We start from the raw sequence: 18,297 nt of genomic DNA, 5'->3' as shown, positions 1-18,297 counted from the left end.
AAAAAGAGTAAAAGATGCCCAGCCCTAACTATGGTACTCTCAATCAAAGTGTGCAGACTATATGTCAGGAGGAATCAAGGTTAACATGAATGGAACGGATATCAAGAGAAAAGGAGATATAAGAAACAAAAAGATATGCTCTAGGATCTGGTTAAAACTTGACAAATGAAAAATATACTTTTTTATAGACTATAGATCTACTTCTACATGGTTTCATTTTGAAGCTGAACGAAACTAAACACTTCTGAATCCCTCCTCAACAAATTGAATTTGCTTTACCCTTTATCTTTGCAACTTTTAAACTTTTACTATTTGATATGGAAAAATTTAAAATATTTAAAATTGCATAAATCTCCAATATGGAATTGAAAAATATAAAAAAATTTCTTTTTGATGTCTTAATGAAAAAAAATAAAATACTACAAAAAACGAAAAATATCAAAAATACACTTTTTAGATTTGGTAGACTTTAGAATTAATGACATCATTCTAAAGATCAAATTTATCAAGTTACGTTTCGATCCAACTTTAAACATTTGTTGTCTAAAACTTTAAAAACTTTTACAATAGTTGCAGTAAATCACAAACAATAGAATAATACATTTTAAACTTTGCCGTGTCTAGAAAAACTTTTCTTTGTTTCATTTTGCTTTCTCTACAGTTTGAGATTCAAGTCTGAAAATATAGTTTATGTTTACAAAACAAATAATATTGTTACAAATATCAACTGCTGACTGATATGAACATCCTAAAAACACTTTTCAAAGAACAAGAATTACGGCACTACGCACTATGTGTTTTGTTCCTTCATAAGGATTTTTCGGAGAGATACAAATTCTGTCAATGTCCTTTTGTCTATGATCCATAAATCGGAAGCTTACTTGCTTATAACACTAAGCTATAGTTTGCTAAGCCGATGTGGCCCAAAGTCTTGTCCACAAAACCCGAATTGTTGAATTCCTAAATCTTTGAAACCAAATTTCGTAGACCTTAAATATTTCGTACAATGAATTTTGTTAGATTAAATAATCTAAGTTTGCAATATCTAAAGTTTACACGATCAGGTTGCTAAGAAATAAGGATTACAAATTAGAGTTTGTGGCAAAGACTCAATTTCTTTGTTATGACAATCACCACATGACCCCATGTAGATTATAAATCGTCAAAGTTTAACACTTTGCACGTAAATTTTTTTGACTTTTTATCTTTAAAAATGGGTCAAATTTAACATACAAATCGCGGAAAATTTGAGAATGACCATTTATGGCTTTTTTTCAGAGCAACAGTTAAAAAAAATTGTCAATAGGCAAGGTTTTGGGAAGTGCCCTCTTTAAATGGGGTTTTCGCGAAAAATGAAAGGGGGTAGAAATTAAATCGATTTTTTATGATCCGAGTTGAATATTGCAGCTTTCTGAATTTTTATGGACGCTACGTTCTTTAGTATAAGTCGTTTTTTACAATTTTCTCAATATAAACGCAACAGATAGAAGTAAGATTAGTAGCGATCAAAAGTTATTATTTTTCGCCGTAAGCCTACACCCACTTTCATTTTTTCGCAAACACTCCCTTTAAGGCGGCAAGCTTATAGTAATTAAGATAATTTTTCAAACAGAAAAGTAGTCATAACCCGTCAAGCAGCATGACAAGTAATAATTATGTTTATCAAGAAATTCCAGAAATAAAAAGAATTTATTAGACCACAAAATACAATTTAGTAATATAGCTACATCATGCATGCATAAAGAAATAAGTGAAAGAAAACACAGCTAATCCAAATCTGTTGTTTCTCATGAGTAATTCTTCATGTTTCAACTATAAAGCTGGAGAATGTGGGTGATCAACAAGAAAAGCTTCACATCAGCAAATATATTTCACGGTTTTTCAAGTTTTTTACAATTTGATGTTTTCAAATAAGAAATGTTACGCAGCAAAACTCTAAACTATAAACTGGAAAGGTATTTTAAGCATTTCCTTTGTTTGTTTTTTTGAACGAAAAAGATGAAAATCTAAATTTGTAAAGTTAAGAAGTCATATTGCAGATTTTCACTGTAAACTACAATATTACATATTTTTATACATTTAGCAAATTATATCTGCAGATGTAGTGGACCTGCGATATTTAAAATCTTACAGTTTTTACCAAAAAGTTGAAATGGGTGCGTTTCTTTGCTTGTTCATCATTAATCAAAAATTGCCTTTGACTTTTATTTTCTAATTTGTTTAGTTCAAGTCAAAATTTCCAAATTTTCTAAATTTTTTTGTTAATTTTTATTTTATAGGACCTGGTACCAGGGTTTCCGGCGAACAAAAACTTTCTTAAAAAAATGTGAAATTTCGTAAAAATTTTCGCAAAAATGAATTTTGCAACAGAAAGCGAAAATAATGCAGAATTTCGTGAAAAAAAATATTTGATGTTTGCCTCTTCTTCGAAATTTCGAATCAATCTGTTTCGTGAGAAAATGCTAAGTTCCCCTATTCATATTCAACAAACGGAATGCCAAACAATATTCCCAATTCGCTCGAAAGTCGAAACCCTAGCTGGTATTCTGATGAGTAAACATTCTCACATTATACAATTCAATTTATAGTTTCCTTGCTTATTTATCTATTTATTCGTCCAAAAGTTGTTCCATTGAATCCAAAATTGCGGCGCATTTTTTTCTTTGTTGACATTTTTCGAAGAGTGATTTAGTTGGTTAACTTTCAATTTATTTCTTTATTTTCTTAATTTTTTGAATTTGTTTTTGCTTAGGGCTGTTTGCCCTGATGAGTTATAAAAGTATGTTGATTATAAAAAAATATTGATAAAAGAAAAAAACTATCGCTATTTATGTGTTAATATTTTGCGCATGCAATGATGTACAAATTTTGTATTATAGTACCTCTGTCACATATATCTAGATAAGAGTGGGTTAAATGTATATAAACATGATTTAAGATTATATTTAGCACCTAAAATTTCGCCTCAAGGATTAAAAGTTTTATTTTCCGTTTCTATTCTTCCTGCAATCCTCTCTCAAGTTTATAGTTAGTAAAAAGGAACTAAAGGATATTAGAAGTTTAGCAAAAAAGTGCATTTCCAATCTAATTCTTTTCCTTTCCTTTCCTGCTTTAGTTTCTACTTATGTTTCTTTCTTGAATAAAAGCTTATGTATCTTTGCTAACTTTTCTAAATTTCAAAGAAAAAACTGTTACAATTTCAATTTAAGTTTATATGTCTTCAGTGCATAAAAAGCACTTACCGCTATGGCTAAGATGCAGGCTAGGGGTCGGCGCCGCAGTCACATATCAACTATGCCAATGTGTTGCAAAAAAGAAGCAGGTACAAAATAAAAGGAGGAACAACTTCTTCTCTATTTCATTCTCTGTCACAGTTTCCTAAGTAGTTTGAGTATATTTTCCTAGTTTAGCTACTTTTTCGTGTTTCAAGAATCCGAACTAAATATTAAAATGTTTAGGTTTATAGTGGAGTACAGTTGGGAGATATCTACCATGAAGAAAGTCAACAATCTGTACTTGGCTCAACCCGACCTAATCAAAACCTTACTTATCGGTAATTTACAATCTGTACTTGACTTAACCCAACCTAATCAAAACCTTACTTATCGGTAATTTACAATCTGTACTTTGGCTCAACCCGACTTAATCAAAACCTTACGATCGGTAATTTATAATCTGTGCTTGGCTCAACCCAACCTAATCAAAACCTTACTTATCGGTAATTTACAATCTGTACTTGGCTCATCCCGACCTAATCAAAACCTTACTTATCGGTAATTTACAATCTGTACTTGGCTCAACCCGACCTGAGCAAAACCTTACTTATCGGTAATTTACCATCTGTACTTTGGCTAAACCCGATTTAATCAAAACCTAACTTCGGTAATTCTAACAATACTTTTTACAATTAATGGGACTATTCACATATTTCCAAGGTTTAGGCCAAAATAAAACCTTCAGACACAGTCACAGATGCCTGTTTTAATCAGAGCAGCTATTTGGAAGCTTTCGCCATTTTTTCAGATTGAAAAAAAACGTTCCTTGTTTTTATTGTACAGCTTTCATATTTTTCTGACATTTGACATTTCTTGGAAAAGCTTACATAGATAAAACAGATTGACAACATGTAGTAAATTCTCTACTCTATAAAAGGTTCTCGAACACGTATCTATCCAGGTATATGTCAGTTTCACTTAGTTTTCAATGCTAAACCCAGATACAATCTCATGAGCTATCAATATCAACCAGACACTGCTCGTGTTCTATCAAGTCCAAACCAATTGGTGCGATTTTGTCAGCTATGGATGTCAACAAGGACACTAGCTATTAATCGATCAATGCAAAACTAATGGGCACGATCTCAGCTTGTATATTTCAACGATAACCGATTACTTTCTCGCTGCAATCAAATGAGAGTTTTTATATCAACTGAGTATATTTCTTCATGTTATATTAGAGTCAGGTATTAACAGTGTAATTACAAGTTAAGCGCTGTTATATATAACATAGTTAACCATCACAGTATGGGTATGACATATCACAATACATGATTTACATATTTACTAACCCAGCAAACAAAAACTCGAGTTAAAATCGAGTAAAACTTTACTTTTGCCTTTCAGAAGTGGAGTTTTAATCCAGATTAAAAGTGGAGTTTTCACCTGCAAGTGTCGTTCCCTATCTGGATTAAAACTCGACTTTTCACCAAGTTGGGAGGTTGAAAAAATATCGACTGGGTGAACGAAACCCAAATTACTCTAAACTGTAATCAAAGCAGAGTTCTGGTTATAACTAACTTTATTAAGATCCATGTGTTACAAGTTGAAGTTAATATACGTAATTACAACTCATACATCTTTATCTGTTAATGGGTTAATAGGCGTAATTACAATACTTACTTCATTATATCACATGTTTTAAGGCAAATCATGTAACATATTACAGCACAATCAAAATAGTCTTAATTGAGGATATATGTCATATATATATCACATGATTAAGCTAATCATTTAGAACACAGTTCAAATGAATAAATGGGTTTTATGTACACACATTGATTATTAATAATGTACAACGTACGTACAGAATATCATGTTTCCACGATTTTTGCTACATTCCAACATTTAAAAAACGATCACTAATGAAAAAATTTATTTTCAATTATGTTAACGATCGTTGACGAAGGGTCGTCCTTAATAATCGTTGATGAAGGGTTGTCTTTAACGATCGTCAACAAACGACGAACTTTATAAAAACGATCGTTTTTGGTAAAACGATCGTCTTTGAAAAAAATATCGTTTTTAAATAAACTACATGAAACTTTATTGAATGTCGTCTTACATGAAATTTAACAGTGGTGGGGGAGTTAAAACTCCTTGATATTTTCTTATAAACTACTCAATGATAAGTACTGATGCCCTTCAGGTCGGTTTCCTCTCTTCGTTAACGATCATTAACAAAGGGTCGTTGTTAACGATCATTAACAAAGGGATGTCGTCAACGATCGTTAACAAAGGTTCGTTGCTAACAATCGTTAACGAAACGACAAGGTTTATAAAAACGATCGTTTTGAAAACAATTATTTTAAAAACAATATTTTTAAAAACGACCAATTATAAAAGACTAACTCTTCATAAAAACTATCGTTTTTAAAAACTATCTTTCCGTTTCCGATTTTTCGTCGTCAATTTCATTTTCAAAAAAATGAAAACGTTTTCATCCCTAATCCCAAGTTCCCAACCCTATATAAGATGCAATTATGCACATTTATCATTTTAGTCCAACTTCAAGAAATGCTGTTTGTCCAAGAGCTACTTTTTAACTAATTTGATCTATATTTATTTCAACATATCGGTCAAGCAGACATCAATGTTAAATTTAGCATCGAAAATTGAATTTGTGAAGGGTTTGTGACATGAATAAACATCTTCTGCAATTTTGACTGCTGCTAACTAACATTTCATATAAATACTTCTATTATTAACATAATTATGTTATATATTTAATTGGACAGAAATGTTTTTTTCTTATCAATTTTTAATGAGACTTCAATTATATTGCTGAAAAAAACCCTGTTACATTATTTATTTCAAGATGTTACATTATTTATTTATTTCAAGATATCAGTCAAGCAGACATTAATGTTAAATTTAGCATCGAAAATTGAATTTGTGACATGAATAAACATCTTCTGCAATTTTACTGCTGCTAACTAAGATTTCATATAAATACTTCTATTATTAACATAATTATGTTATATATTTAATTGGATAGAAATGTTTTTTCTTATCAATTTTTAATGAGACTTCAATTATATTGCTGAAAAAAACCCTGTTACATTATTTTTCTCTCTTATATCGTGCTTATGTAAAAATTTGGCAATATGAAAAAAAAATCGGTCATTAGAAAATTTAGTTTTCATTTTTAATCTTTATTTAAGTTAAAAACCTTGAATGTCAAAAAAGAAACAAAAATTTGTAAAATTTTGCATAATGTTAAAAAACAGCAAACTTGTTTCATTATAATTTAAAATTCAGTGATGGTGATGGACCAAACCTCTGTAGAGTAAAAAAGTAGATGTTAGTTCCACATTTATTTATTTATTTATTATTGCTTCATTATACTTAAAAATATTCATTATTTAAATTCATCTAAATTAATTTTAGGGAGAGTTTAATCAACCCACCTGGATGGAAACCTGGTGAACTAACTGTGATTTATTCCTTTCTCCTTGCTACCTATATTCTAGGATTATAGAACTTTATAATATATTTTATATATTCCTTTCTCCTAGCTACCTATATTCTAGGATTATAGAACTTTATAATATATTTTATATATTCCTTTCTCCTAGCTACCTATATTCTAGGATTATAGAATTTTACAATATGTTTCATATATTCCTTTCTTCTAGCTACCTTTATTCTAGGATTAGGAGCTGCAAAGATAAGTAAAAGTTACGTCGCCGTTTACCCGCACTTGCACGATTTCACCGGGTAACTAAATGTTCGCTATTAAAATAAACCCACTCAGTTTAGAATCTAAAAACTAAGCTAGGAACATTCCCATAATCAAAATTTGAGGCAAATCGGTCCAGAGGTTCCTGAGTTCTGATCGGACAAACAAATAAACAGACAAACAGACTGCAGTTATGAAAATGGACATGAATCACAGCAATTGTGCAGTGCAACAAGATCAATTTCACTTCATGTTCATTCATTTTTAGGCTACTTGATAAAAATCTTTTAATGTTAATGAAATTATATACTCACAAGATTTTTTAAATGTCCACTTCCTTTTCCACAATTTGATGTCACAATTTTTTATGGTAAATTATGACAAAATCGAAGCATTATGGTTGGGTGAAATTTAAAAATGTTGAATTAAAAAATGGCTGTAGTTTTTTTCTTCAATATTCGAACGATTTTTCTTTTATTTATTTAACACTTCCGATATAGGAAATAGTTGAACTCTCTTTTCAGTCAGCGGCGGATTCAACAATTCTATTTTATAAGAATATTTTAAAGAAATTCTTTAATATTGAATTGAAAAAACTATACGCAGAGCTGAAAACTTTAGAATGTTGGATATTGCGATTAATGCTTGATCCTCTTTTTTTCTTAATATCGAGACTAACTTAATCTTGTACTTGTATCCTGAAAAGTGTATACAATTCAACCATTCAGAGTCGCGTATATGAAGCCGATAAATTTGAAATTTTGCCCACCATTTAAGATTATATACAGAAACGGGCGGGACTCTCTAAATAAAAATACGGGTTTTCTATATATCCAAGAAAGAACGGTTTAAAAAGAAAATCAAAAGTGTGTCCATTGGATACTCAGTAATTGGGATTAAGGATATCTCATTCTAGATCAGTATATANCATCACCAGGTTGCAAAGATATTGGGATTAGAAAATACGAGTTTGAAGCGAGTAATGGTTTCCAAAAAAATATAATATAATTTAAGATTTTGAATTACGTATTTTGCCAGGGCATTCTTTCTTCTTCCTTTGGAACAAACTTGACCTCCAACATAACCTCCAACATAACCTCCTAGGTAAAATGAAAATGTAAAACAGGAAAATACAGAACTTTTTGTCGGGATTGTCCGCAATATAGATCTCCGTTATTGGACCTCGATAAAACATACTCGAGTGTAAAAATGAAATAGAAAAATATAAATAAAATCCCTTGACCTAGATTTTTAGCATAGATTTAAGAAGCTTGATTGGAAAACTGGCAAATATGTTAATTTGAAAATTCTGAATGAATGATGAAAGTAGGAAATATTAATGTAGCGTGTCTTTCACATGGAGTAAACAAGTTTCAGATTTGCCAACTTTGTGATTAAATCAATCTTCATAAATAATTCCTCAGGGGTGTATAATTTCTTAAAAAAATAATTCCCTCCCCCCCTCTTGAAAAAATTCCCCTTCAAAAGTTAACTTTTAGTGTTAGTTTTATTTTCTGAATTGGAAAAAATTTATTTTTGGGTAAAATTATAAGATAAGATTTTAAAAAACTTTTTTTGGTGTCCAAATTTTCATTTTTTTCTCAAGAGCATCAAAAATTAATTTCCCCTTTTTTAAAGATATACCCTGCTAAACTTTCTTTATATTTTCTCCTTTATTTGAATATTTAACAAAGTTCATAATTTAGTTATGATATCAATACCCTTTCTCTTCATTGGAATAAAGAAGGTAACTTTATAATTTAAAAATTTTTTACAATTTGTCTACTGATTTGGCAATTGACATCCTCAATATCAGGTCTGAGGCAACCATCAATAACCGGGGTCCGGTTCAATGAGACCTTAACAAATTATTGAAATAAGAAGTAAATTCTAAATCATCCATTTAATTTAGATCAGATGATTCAAAATAAGATAAATTGATAAAAAAGAGCAAAAAATGTTTTATGTTGAGCCTAATTTTTTGGGATCTTGTAAAACACTTTAAAAATGTTTATGTTAAATAAGCTTAAGGTAAAAATTCGATTCGAAAAAATGCTATAACCCTTTTATTGTTTTCGTTTATTTGTTGGGCAAGCTAAAATTTTCAATTTTATAAACTTTGGTTTCAAATTTTAATTCAGCTTCAAATATCCAAGAAAATGAGGTATTAACATTTTTTTTAGCAATTTGTCTAATCAGATTTTTTTGGCCAATTTAGAATTTGATTTTATTGCAATATTTGTTTGGGTCAGCACAATGCACAATCTATGGTTAAAAAAATAATGTTATCCGCGATTTTTCAGCAGCAATAAGGTTTTACTGGATCAGCATGCAATAACTTGCAATAACTTGCAATTACTTGGTATTGCTCTGAAATATCGCAACATCATGAATACTTCCATATAGAAGAAAATTAATATTGGTAAACAAAGAAATATAAAAACATGAGTTAACACATTATCCATCCGGGATATATTTGAGCCAAACATCTGGGATATATTTGAGCCAAACATCTGGAATATATTTGAGCCAAACATCTGGGATATATTTGAGCCAAACATCTGGGATATATTTGAGCCAAACATCTGGTATATATTTGAGCCAAACATTTTCTCTAGTGCATTAAAGTAGTTAAACTTACAGCACCTAGTTCAAATAATTCTTGTTCTTCATTTAATCCAAATTAAATATGGAAATTACTTATGAAAGGAATTGAGTCTTCGCCACAAACTCTAATTTTCTAATTCTTTCTAATCTATCTAATTCTAATCTTTGCAATCCAATGTCGTAGACCTTAGATATTTTGAACTGTAAATTTTGTCATATCAAATAATCTAAGTTTGAAATATAAAAGGTTTACACCATCAGATTACAAAAATATAGGGAATAGAAAATTCAAGTTTGTGTCAAATACTCATTTCCTTTATTGATAATTTACCCATTTTTAAGAAAATAAAGTTTTGGTCTAAAATAACTTATCAATGTAAAAAAATGCAAGATCTTTAAAAAAATCATCTATCCAGAACTTTTATGTGGAGTATATTAAATGTTGAAGGCTTGATCTCAATATCCAATGTGTTGGGACTTTTACATTTTAAGATATAGGCATTATCCCTGAATTAGAATAACTGTTTTCATACGATGTAGATGGATGTAGATCAATGCTTGGTCTCGACATTTACAAAACAAAAGTTTTGCCTTTTCTTTATCTATTATGAGTTTGAATATTCCTTTAACTTACAATTTACTATTCAACCTTTTTTCATTTTTTTTTTCTTCCTAAATGCAAAACTCTTCCTTTATTTGAATATTTCATAGTTCATAATTTAGTTATGATATCAATACCCTTTCTCTTCATTGGAATAAAGAAGGTAACTTTATAATTTAAAAGTTGTTTACAATTTGTCTACTGATTTACAATATTTGAGCCAAACATCTGGTATATATTTGAGCCAAACATCTAGGATATATTTGAGCCAAACATCCAGGATATATTTGAGCCAAACATCTGGGATATATTTGAGCCAAACATCTGGTGTATATTTGAGCCAAACATCTAGGATATATTTGAGCCAAACATCTGGGATATATTTGAGCCAAACATCTGGGATATATTTGAGCCAAACATCTGGGATATATTTGAGCCAAACATTTGGGATGTATTTGAGCCAAACATCTGGGATATATTTGAGCCAAACATCTGGGATATATTTGAGCCAAACATCTAGGATATATTTGAGCCAAACATCTGGTATATATTTGAGTCAAAAGAAAATGCTTTGAAGTGATTCTAATCCTAAAAATGGTTGTGAAAACTTTTAAATGGTTTGTCAATAAACAGAATGAATTTTTAAAATTTTTTTTTCTGGCTAAAATTTATTTATTACAATTGTAGCTTTACTGTAAAAGCTACTCGCGGATTTATGTTGCACAATTTTTGAAAGAAACCATTTTTCAAGATAAAACAACGACGATATTTTTTGCCACAAACTCAAGTTTTCTAATCCGTACATTTTCGCAACCCAATGTCGTATACCTTAGATACTTCATACTATGAATTATTAGATCAAATAAAAAGGAAACATTTGATATTAATGTTTTTATTAAAATTTCAAAAAGTATGTTTGCAGGGAGAAGGCAAATACATGATTCCCTGGCTTGCAACGTCAAGTATGACAACTGTATCAGATTCAACAATCAACCTTTATATTCTCATCTGTCATAAGAAGGTAAATCAGTACACAACAGCAATAACTAGTTGAACTAGGTCTGGATAGTTGAACTATTTCTCTAGTGCATTAAAGTAGTTAAACTTACAGCACCTAGTTCAAATAATTCTTGTTCTTCAATTAATCCAAATTAAATATGGAAATTACTTATCAAAATTATTTGATAATTTACCCATTTTTAAGAAAATAAAGTTTTGGTCTAAAATAACTTATCAATGTAAAAAAATGCAAGATCTTTAAAAAAAGCATCTATCCAGAACTTTTATGTGGAGTATATTAAATGTTGAATGCTTGATCTCCATATCCAATGTGTTGGCACTTTTACATTTTAAGAAATAGGCATTATCCCCGAATTAGATTAACTGTTTTCATAAGATGTAGATCAATGCTTCATCTCGAGATTTACAAAACAAAAGTTATGACTTTACTTTATCTATTATGAGTTTGAATATTCCTTTAACTTACAATTTACTATTCAACCTTTTTTCATTTTTTTTTTCTTCCTAAATGCAAAACTCGGAAATTATAAAAAAAAGTTGAAGCAAATTTTGTGGTTGAATTTCTCTGCAGCAAGATTAGATACAGGGAACTTATCCCATTTCAGTTATTACCCCAATAAAAGTTGGAATTTTTATAAGTATACTTAAAGGAACTACATATTAATAGACTCTCCACTTCTAGAGTAGCAATTTTCAGTTTATACAATGGCATATCCTTTACATCTTTGTCTGATCAAAGATATAAATGAAACTTAGCTTTTAAAGCTGAAAATTTTATTTATAAAAATTAAATTTTAGACGTTTTATTAAAGAAAAACAACAATACTTTTTATTTTAAAAGTGACATACCAGATTCACAACCAACCCTTTAAATCTGTATCTAGGTAGGGATAAGGAAGATATTGTTGTTATTATTTTATCTTGAACAGAATGCCTTCGTCAACTTCCCTTCTTGATTCTCTTGCGTGATTTCGCAAATTACTTTTATAGAAAATCCGCAATTACAAATTTTTGTTTATAGATTCGCTTTGAACCTTTGACTGCATTTATTTTTACCTCAGCTTTCTTCATTTTCATTATACAGGTATAATAATAAAATATTTAAACCTCAAACTTTGTTTTGTTTTTAATCAATACATTGTGAGAACTCGATTATCTTAATGTTCCAAAATCTATCATGGAAGATTGGAGATTAAAGATTTCTCTGAAAATCCTACAAAATTGATTCAAGAGAAATCGATGTAGAAAATTGAAAACATCAATAACAGAAAAAGTTAATGAAAAGCTCCAACAGTTTTCTAATTTCTATAAATAATATTTTGATAGTTTTTATGAACCATGATTATAAATTACGTACATTAAATTGGCATTTATGCATTTATCTTCATATTTTATAGTATGTAAGGATGCAGGAACAGTGATTAAACCTTGAAAGGATTTGAGTTTATCTAACATAGTTTTAAATTGCACAGGGTTGCAAAGATAAAGGGATTAGAAAATCAAAGTTTCTTTGTGTTATCAGTTAAAAATGACTATCATTATTTCTATTAAACTAGGCTTTTAGGGCGCTTTGCACCCATCTTCTATTTAAATTGTGAACATGTTCTTTTTGTTTACATTCTAAAACAAAGAAGAACAAAATTTTGCGAATTTAAAAAAAAAAATTCGCAGATTTTCAAGAATTTTATTTTTTTTACAAAGTTTCCCTGTGGTCAAGTGATGTCCCACAAAAAATTTGGGCCCGATCGCGGCTCAGCCGTTTTGACGTTTATTGGATACAAACAAACAAACAAACACCCAGACAAGCTAAATTTATATATAGATGAAATAAAAAGCATTATCTTTATAACTCCCCACGATAGTTTATATGTCTGAAACATTGAACATAATGTTTAGACGGAAACTATTTTCCTTCCTCAATTGGTATTTTGAATGTTTTGAAAGATTATGCTTTTAAAGCTCCAATATATCATTAGGCTTTACAACAAATTTTCTTTTGAAAATATAAAAATACAAAGTTAAAAATGAAAAATGCTAAGCACATTGATAATATTATTACATTTGAAATATTACTTTGCAACTTTTTCTTTCTGTAGCAAAGACATATAAATGTTTTTGCTAAAATGTTTATAATCACATATTTATCAAACGTCCCTTTTCCTTCATTAAATTGACTGTAAAGAAAAAAAGAAAGAGTTATAGGCTGAAACCTAAGAACCAAAAAGTATATGTACGATGTAGTATAAGATTCAAAGTTTTAAACAGATTATATTCAGCAAATAAGCAACCAATCTGAAAACGACGATATCCCAGAGGAGCCTGAAAAACTTTGGTTTTCTCCTATTATTATTTGAAATTATAATTTTTCGATTTTAATAGATATAGTTGATTATACACGTGACGATGACAATGACAATTCAAATAATATAATGAGCAAACTTGAGTTTTTTAGGCTCCTCTGGGATATTGTCGTTTTCAGATTGGTTGCGTATTTGCTGAATATGATCTGTTTCAAGCTCTAAAGAGACTGTCTCCAGAAATAAACTGAAATTTTGTTAAGGAATGAAGAAATAACGTTCATTTTCAATCAGTCTGTAAAGAAAAATTAACTAACAGTTAAAGAACTAATTGAAAAAAAAACCTACTTTTGTTTATAAAATGAAAGAAATACACATTGAAAAATGTATTATAGATGTATTCAATCCTGTGTGTGTACTACCAGTACAGAAGAAGCAAGGAGGGCGTTTCTAGTAACCTGTTGGAGGTGGAGAGGGTGGAGCCAAGATTCATTCCAAAGCATCCAGTGCTCAGAGGGATGCTTAGTAGAATATCAGAAGTAGATGAAGAAAAATCAAGGTACATTTTCTGAAAGGAGCTGTAGACGTAATTTCAAGTAATATTCCATTTGTAGAATGTCATGTCGGATTTTTAACTTTTTTTTACATTTTTTTCTCCTTTCTCCCTCTGCGTGTCTGCAGGTTCTCTTTTTCTTGCTTCTCTTTGCCCGTCAATTGTTGGCGCTGTTTTTGAAAGACTGATTTTAAACTGTCCCCTTTAAACCTTTGTTTGATTGTTGACAACGAAGAAATGAGTAATTTTTATTTCTAAATAAACCAATATATAATGTTTTATTTTCTGTAACCCCGGCCCAGCATGTACCATTTGTGAATCAGACATGCCAGTTTAAAAGAAATGATAGTTAAAATTTTATCTACAATTTTTAAAAATTAAATGCAAACATATAAAATGATTGTTTTACAGTGAAATATTCAGTGGTAAAAGTGAGAGTAAACCTGTGGAAAAGATCTCTGATGAAACTAAGAGCGGTGACTCTCCCATTACAATCTCTGCAGGTTCAGGCACTCTAGCAAACTGTGATAAAATAGCTATAGAGAAGAAAGTGAACAAAGATCACAGTATGGAGAAAACAGATGAGAATGTGATGGTTAAAGTTCGTGAATCTGAGAATGTTGGTAAAGTCCAGGAAAATGAAATGACTAAGACAGTTGGAAATAGTTTTGATAACAAAGTGAAAAAGTATACAGTAAGACTAACAGACTCAGAGGACATTAAGATATTTAACAGTAACGATTACAAGGAAGACAAAGATCCCTTGATAAGTTCTCAAAAGAAAAATAACACAAACTATCAACAGAAAAATCCGCCAACAGTTATTCTAACAAGTCCGACAACTCATCATGAGAAATTTGAACAAAGTGAGGAAAAACTAAATGATGTGATATTCCAGGAATATTACAAAACTATAAACCAAAGTGTTCAGTTGGATAAAAATACAGTTAAAATAATGACCGAGAAGAATGAAAATTCCAAAAAGTTTGAAAATGATAAAGATGTGAGTTGTGAAAAACAATCAAAGAGAAGAGATTCTGCATTCAAGGAATACTTAATTAACAAACAAAAAAAAATCTTGATTTAAGATATATTCTTTGATAATAGTTTTTTAAGATTAGGCTTCATATCATTAGAATGTTAAAATGAGCAACTCAATTTGCTGCCTTAAAGACACCGTTTACTTATTTGGGTAATTATGGGGTAAACTAAATAGCTTATTAGCTAGGGATTAGTATTGGTCTTACTTTTCAAACACAACTGTGGCCTGAGAAATAGCCGATTTTTAGTTCAAAAGGGATGTTCCCTTTGTCGATACACTTTTTGATGTTTTTTGTTGATGCCATGGATTAAAAAAAATGTTTAATATAAAATTAAACTGTGGTATCTAATAGTTAAATGTAAATGTCTTATTAAAAAAAAATTTCAAACTTTATATTTTTTCCATAACATTTTTTAGCATATTGAACATTTTGTATTGCTTCTCTGTAAAATGCTGAATAGAACGCAGCATGAAAAATGAAAGGTTACGAGCATACAGGAACGGGATTAAAAATTAAAATTAGGTAGTTGATTATAAATTAGACAACTAATTCAGGGGTGCCATCATCCTGAGGAGGGGAGGGGGTCTGAATAGATTAAGGCCTCAACTGTCAATGAACTTTCATTTAAAGTTGTAATCTGAAATGAATTTAAGTTTATATATACTCAGATCGCACGACAAATAAGTTAACAGTCTCTTTAGTCATTTATAATTTTCTAATCTGTATGTCTTGACAATCTGATGGTGTTTACCTGAACTATTGGATTCTATTTGATTTACCGGTTTCCATAGTCTATATAATAAGGTTCTTTGATCATATATATATTTTTTATTTTAATACTAGGCTTTTAGGCCGCTTTGCGATCTATGTGATCATCTTGTGCAATTTAAAACAAAAACAAAATATGTTCGGAGTTTTTTCAATATTTTTAAAATCATTTTCAAAATTTTACAAAAAGTACTAAATTCCACGAGCATTTTCGCTAGAAGTAAATAAAGAAGGTCTAATACACCAGGTTGCAAAGATATTGGGATTAGAAAATACGAGTTTGAAGCGAGTAATGGTTTCCAAAAAAATATAATATAATTTAAGATTTTGAATTACGTATTTTGCCAGGGCATTCTTTCTTCTTCCTTTGGAACAAACTTGACCTCCAACATAACCTCCAACATAACCTCCAATATAACCTCTAACATAACCTCCAATATCAACTCCAGCATAGCCTCCAGTAGGAGGTCCAGCATTACCTCCAATCAGACATACAACATGGTGTCCAACCTGACCTCCAATATTGAGCAAAAAATGAATTTATTTTTCATTCAATCTAAGGAAAACATAAATGGGTCCATTGTATAAATAATGCAATTTATCATTTTATAAATGAGCTTTTTCTATGGAAAATTTATTTATTGTCAAAATCACTAAATTGTAATGTTGGACAAGTTTTATAAATAGTCTTCCTGTATCAACAATTTATCATTAAACATCTTTTCTTTCATACTTTTTCAACTACCTTCAAATTAAAAATGGACTGTTAAATAAAATCATTACGTTAATAATAGGCCATAAATTATAAAAAAAACCTTGCTTTTTCTGCATACAGTATATGCATAGAGAATAGAATATATATTCTACTCTCTATGAGTATATGTTTTCAATTCATAAGTTTGATTTCATAAAAATTCCCTATTTCTAATCTATTTTTCACCAGAAAAAACTGCATTTTTCCAATCAAAATATTATGTTAGTTCTTCAGTGGTAGTATCATCTGTTCTGAAAATATTTTGACAAACCCCTGACACAAATATATTTCAGAAAATGAAAGATTTGTATCATTATGTCGTTCAATGCGTAGGAAGCGACGCACATGTAAGTTTTCTGAAAATCATATTTTTGCGCCCATTCCAGTTTTTATGTCATTTATAAAAATAAAATAAAAGTATTTTGAAAATATTATTAGCAATCAAGGAAAAGATGTAAAACATAATCGAAATTTCTTTTTAATGCACAAAATCATAGAGGATTTTGCTGCCAAATAATAGTTGTTATCTCAAATAGGACGCAGAAATGAAATCAGATTTACTGTCAAAAAAAAGACTATATAAATCTAGCTAAATAGAAAAGCTAGTTAAAGTTAGGATATTGTATATTATATATTAAGACTTTAATAATTGTAGGCCTAAAAATAAAAAAAAGTTTCAGAAATGGCTAAAAATATTATAGATAATCTAAACTAGTTCAAACTAGTTTAAACTAATTCAAACTAGTTCAAACTAGTTCCAACTAGGTAAAATTAGTTCAAACTGGTTCAAACTAGTTAAAAATAGTTCAGACTAGGTTAATCTGGTTCAGTCTGGTTCAAACTAGTTCAAACTTATTTAGTATAATCCAAACTAGTTTAAACTAGTTCGAACTAGTTAAAACTAGTCAAAATTAAATTCTAAACTCGTAATCTCTGGCTTTGTAACCCTGTGAATTCAAATTTTAATTTTTGAAAGGTTTTTTTTAGATATTTGTTTCCTTTCTTGTGCGTACCATGTTTTTGAATCTAAAAATCAAAATTAAAATTTTTTCAAACATACTCTTATTGGCTGTTTGTAATATCATATATCAACTGTGAAATTAATGTTATATATAATATATATAGTTGTCTATTTATTTTCTAAATATTGTCTATTTTCCCTGTGTAACGTGTAAATGTATATTTATAAGATTTAATTATTTATATTTTAATAAATCTTTTCAAATTATTTAAATTAAGATTTTGTTGTTGCATTTTTCACGAAAAGATTAAAATTCGAAATACTTTCTCATTTGCAATTTGTTTATAATTATTCAGATACTACAGCGATTTTTAACAAATTTTTAGTTGGGGTTTTCCATACTTCTATCTTATTTCAGTTTCCAAATTGTTTTTATTTTTGTCAATCAACTTTTATTTTTGTGAGCTTGCAGTCCATCAGTGGTTAAGATTCTTTTTATTTTCTCCGTTGCTTTCTTAAATTGGTTTTTTGTTTGTTACTGGTTTTCAGAAAACAATTTACTTTTATTTCAAGAAATAATTGATTACATTTTTTATTCTTTCAGTAGATTTTCTTTTAAGTTAAACTTTACAGAAAGCAAAATAGGGTATAAGAATCTATATAAATGTCAAAGATCATAAGTGAACTGCCGGGCGAGAAAATGCGTTTTTGTCTATGCCAAACTAAATCTTTATTT

The 18,297-nt window shown here is 29.4% G+C and overlaps 1 protein-coding gene across 4 annotated transcripts; it reads left to right on the top strand.

The window, feature by feature from the left end:
* The first annotated feature begins 3,199 nt into the window (after positions 1-3,199).
* LOC111709650 (protein PF14_0175) lies at positions 3,200-17,029 on the top strand. 4 transcript variants are annotated; one of them, XM_023483420.1, is made up of 10 exons: positions 3,200-3,322; positions 3,459-3,553; positions 6,666-6,748; positions 8,664-8,704; positions 11,088-11,186; positions 12,207-12,269; positions 13,878-14,041; positions 14,459-15,083; positions 16,195-16,407; positions 16,827-17,029. In XM_023483420.1, exons 1-10 carry the CDS (start codon positions 3,215-3,217, stop codon positions 16,875-16,877), a joined length of 1,542 nt encoding a protein of 513 aa, XP_023339188.1. In that variant the 5' UTR covers positions 3,200-3,214; the 3' UTR covers positions 16,878-17,029. The 4 variants fall into 4 exon arrangements, with proteins under 4 accessions (XP_023339188.1, XP_023339189.1, XP_023339187.1 ...); XM_023483421.1 differs by having other exon boundaries at positions 14,447-15,083; positions 16,835-17,029; XM_023483419.1 differs by having other exon boundaries at positions 14,447-15,083.
* Positions 17,030-18,297: the final 1,268 nt, after the last annotated feature.

The sequence above is a fragment of the Eurytemora carolleeae genome, unplaced genomic scaffold, assembly GCF_000591075.1.
Source record: "Eurytemora carolleeae unplaced genomic scaffold, Eaff_2.0 scaffold977, whole genome shotgun sequence".
In the NCBI taxonomy this organism is placed as follows: domain Eukaryota; kingdom Metazoa; phylum Arthropoda; class Copepoda; order Calanoida; family Temoridae; genus Eurytemora; species Eurytemora carolleeae.
This window is presented reverse-complemented; position numbering and strand designations above follow the sequence as displayed.

Excerpts from the sequence above, each read along its gene's own strand:
- LOC111709650 (XM_023483419.1), top strand. The coding sequence starts at position 3,215 with ATGTCTTCAGTGCATAAAAAGCACTTACCGCTATGGCTAAGATGCAGG. Across the intron at positions 3,323-3,458 it reads GTGTTGCAAAAAAGAAGCAG|GTTTATAGTGGAGTACAGTT; the intron begins GTACAAAATAAA and ends TAAAATGTTTAG. Across the intron at positions 14,042-14,446 it reads GTAGATGAAGAAAAATCAAG|TGAAATATTCAGTGGTAAAA; the intron begins GTACATTTTCTG and ends ATTGTTTTACAG.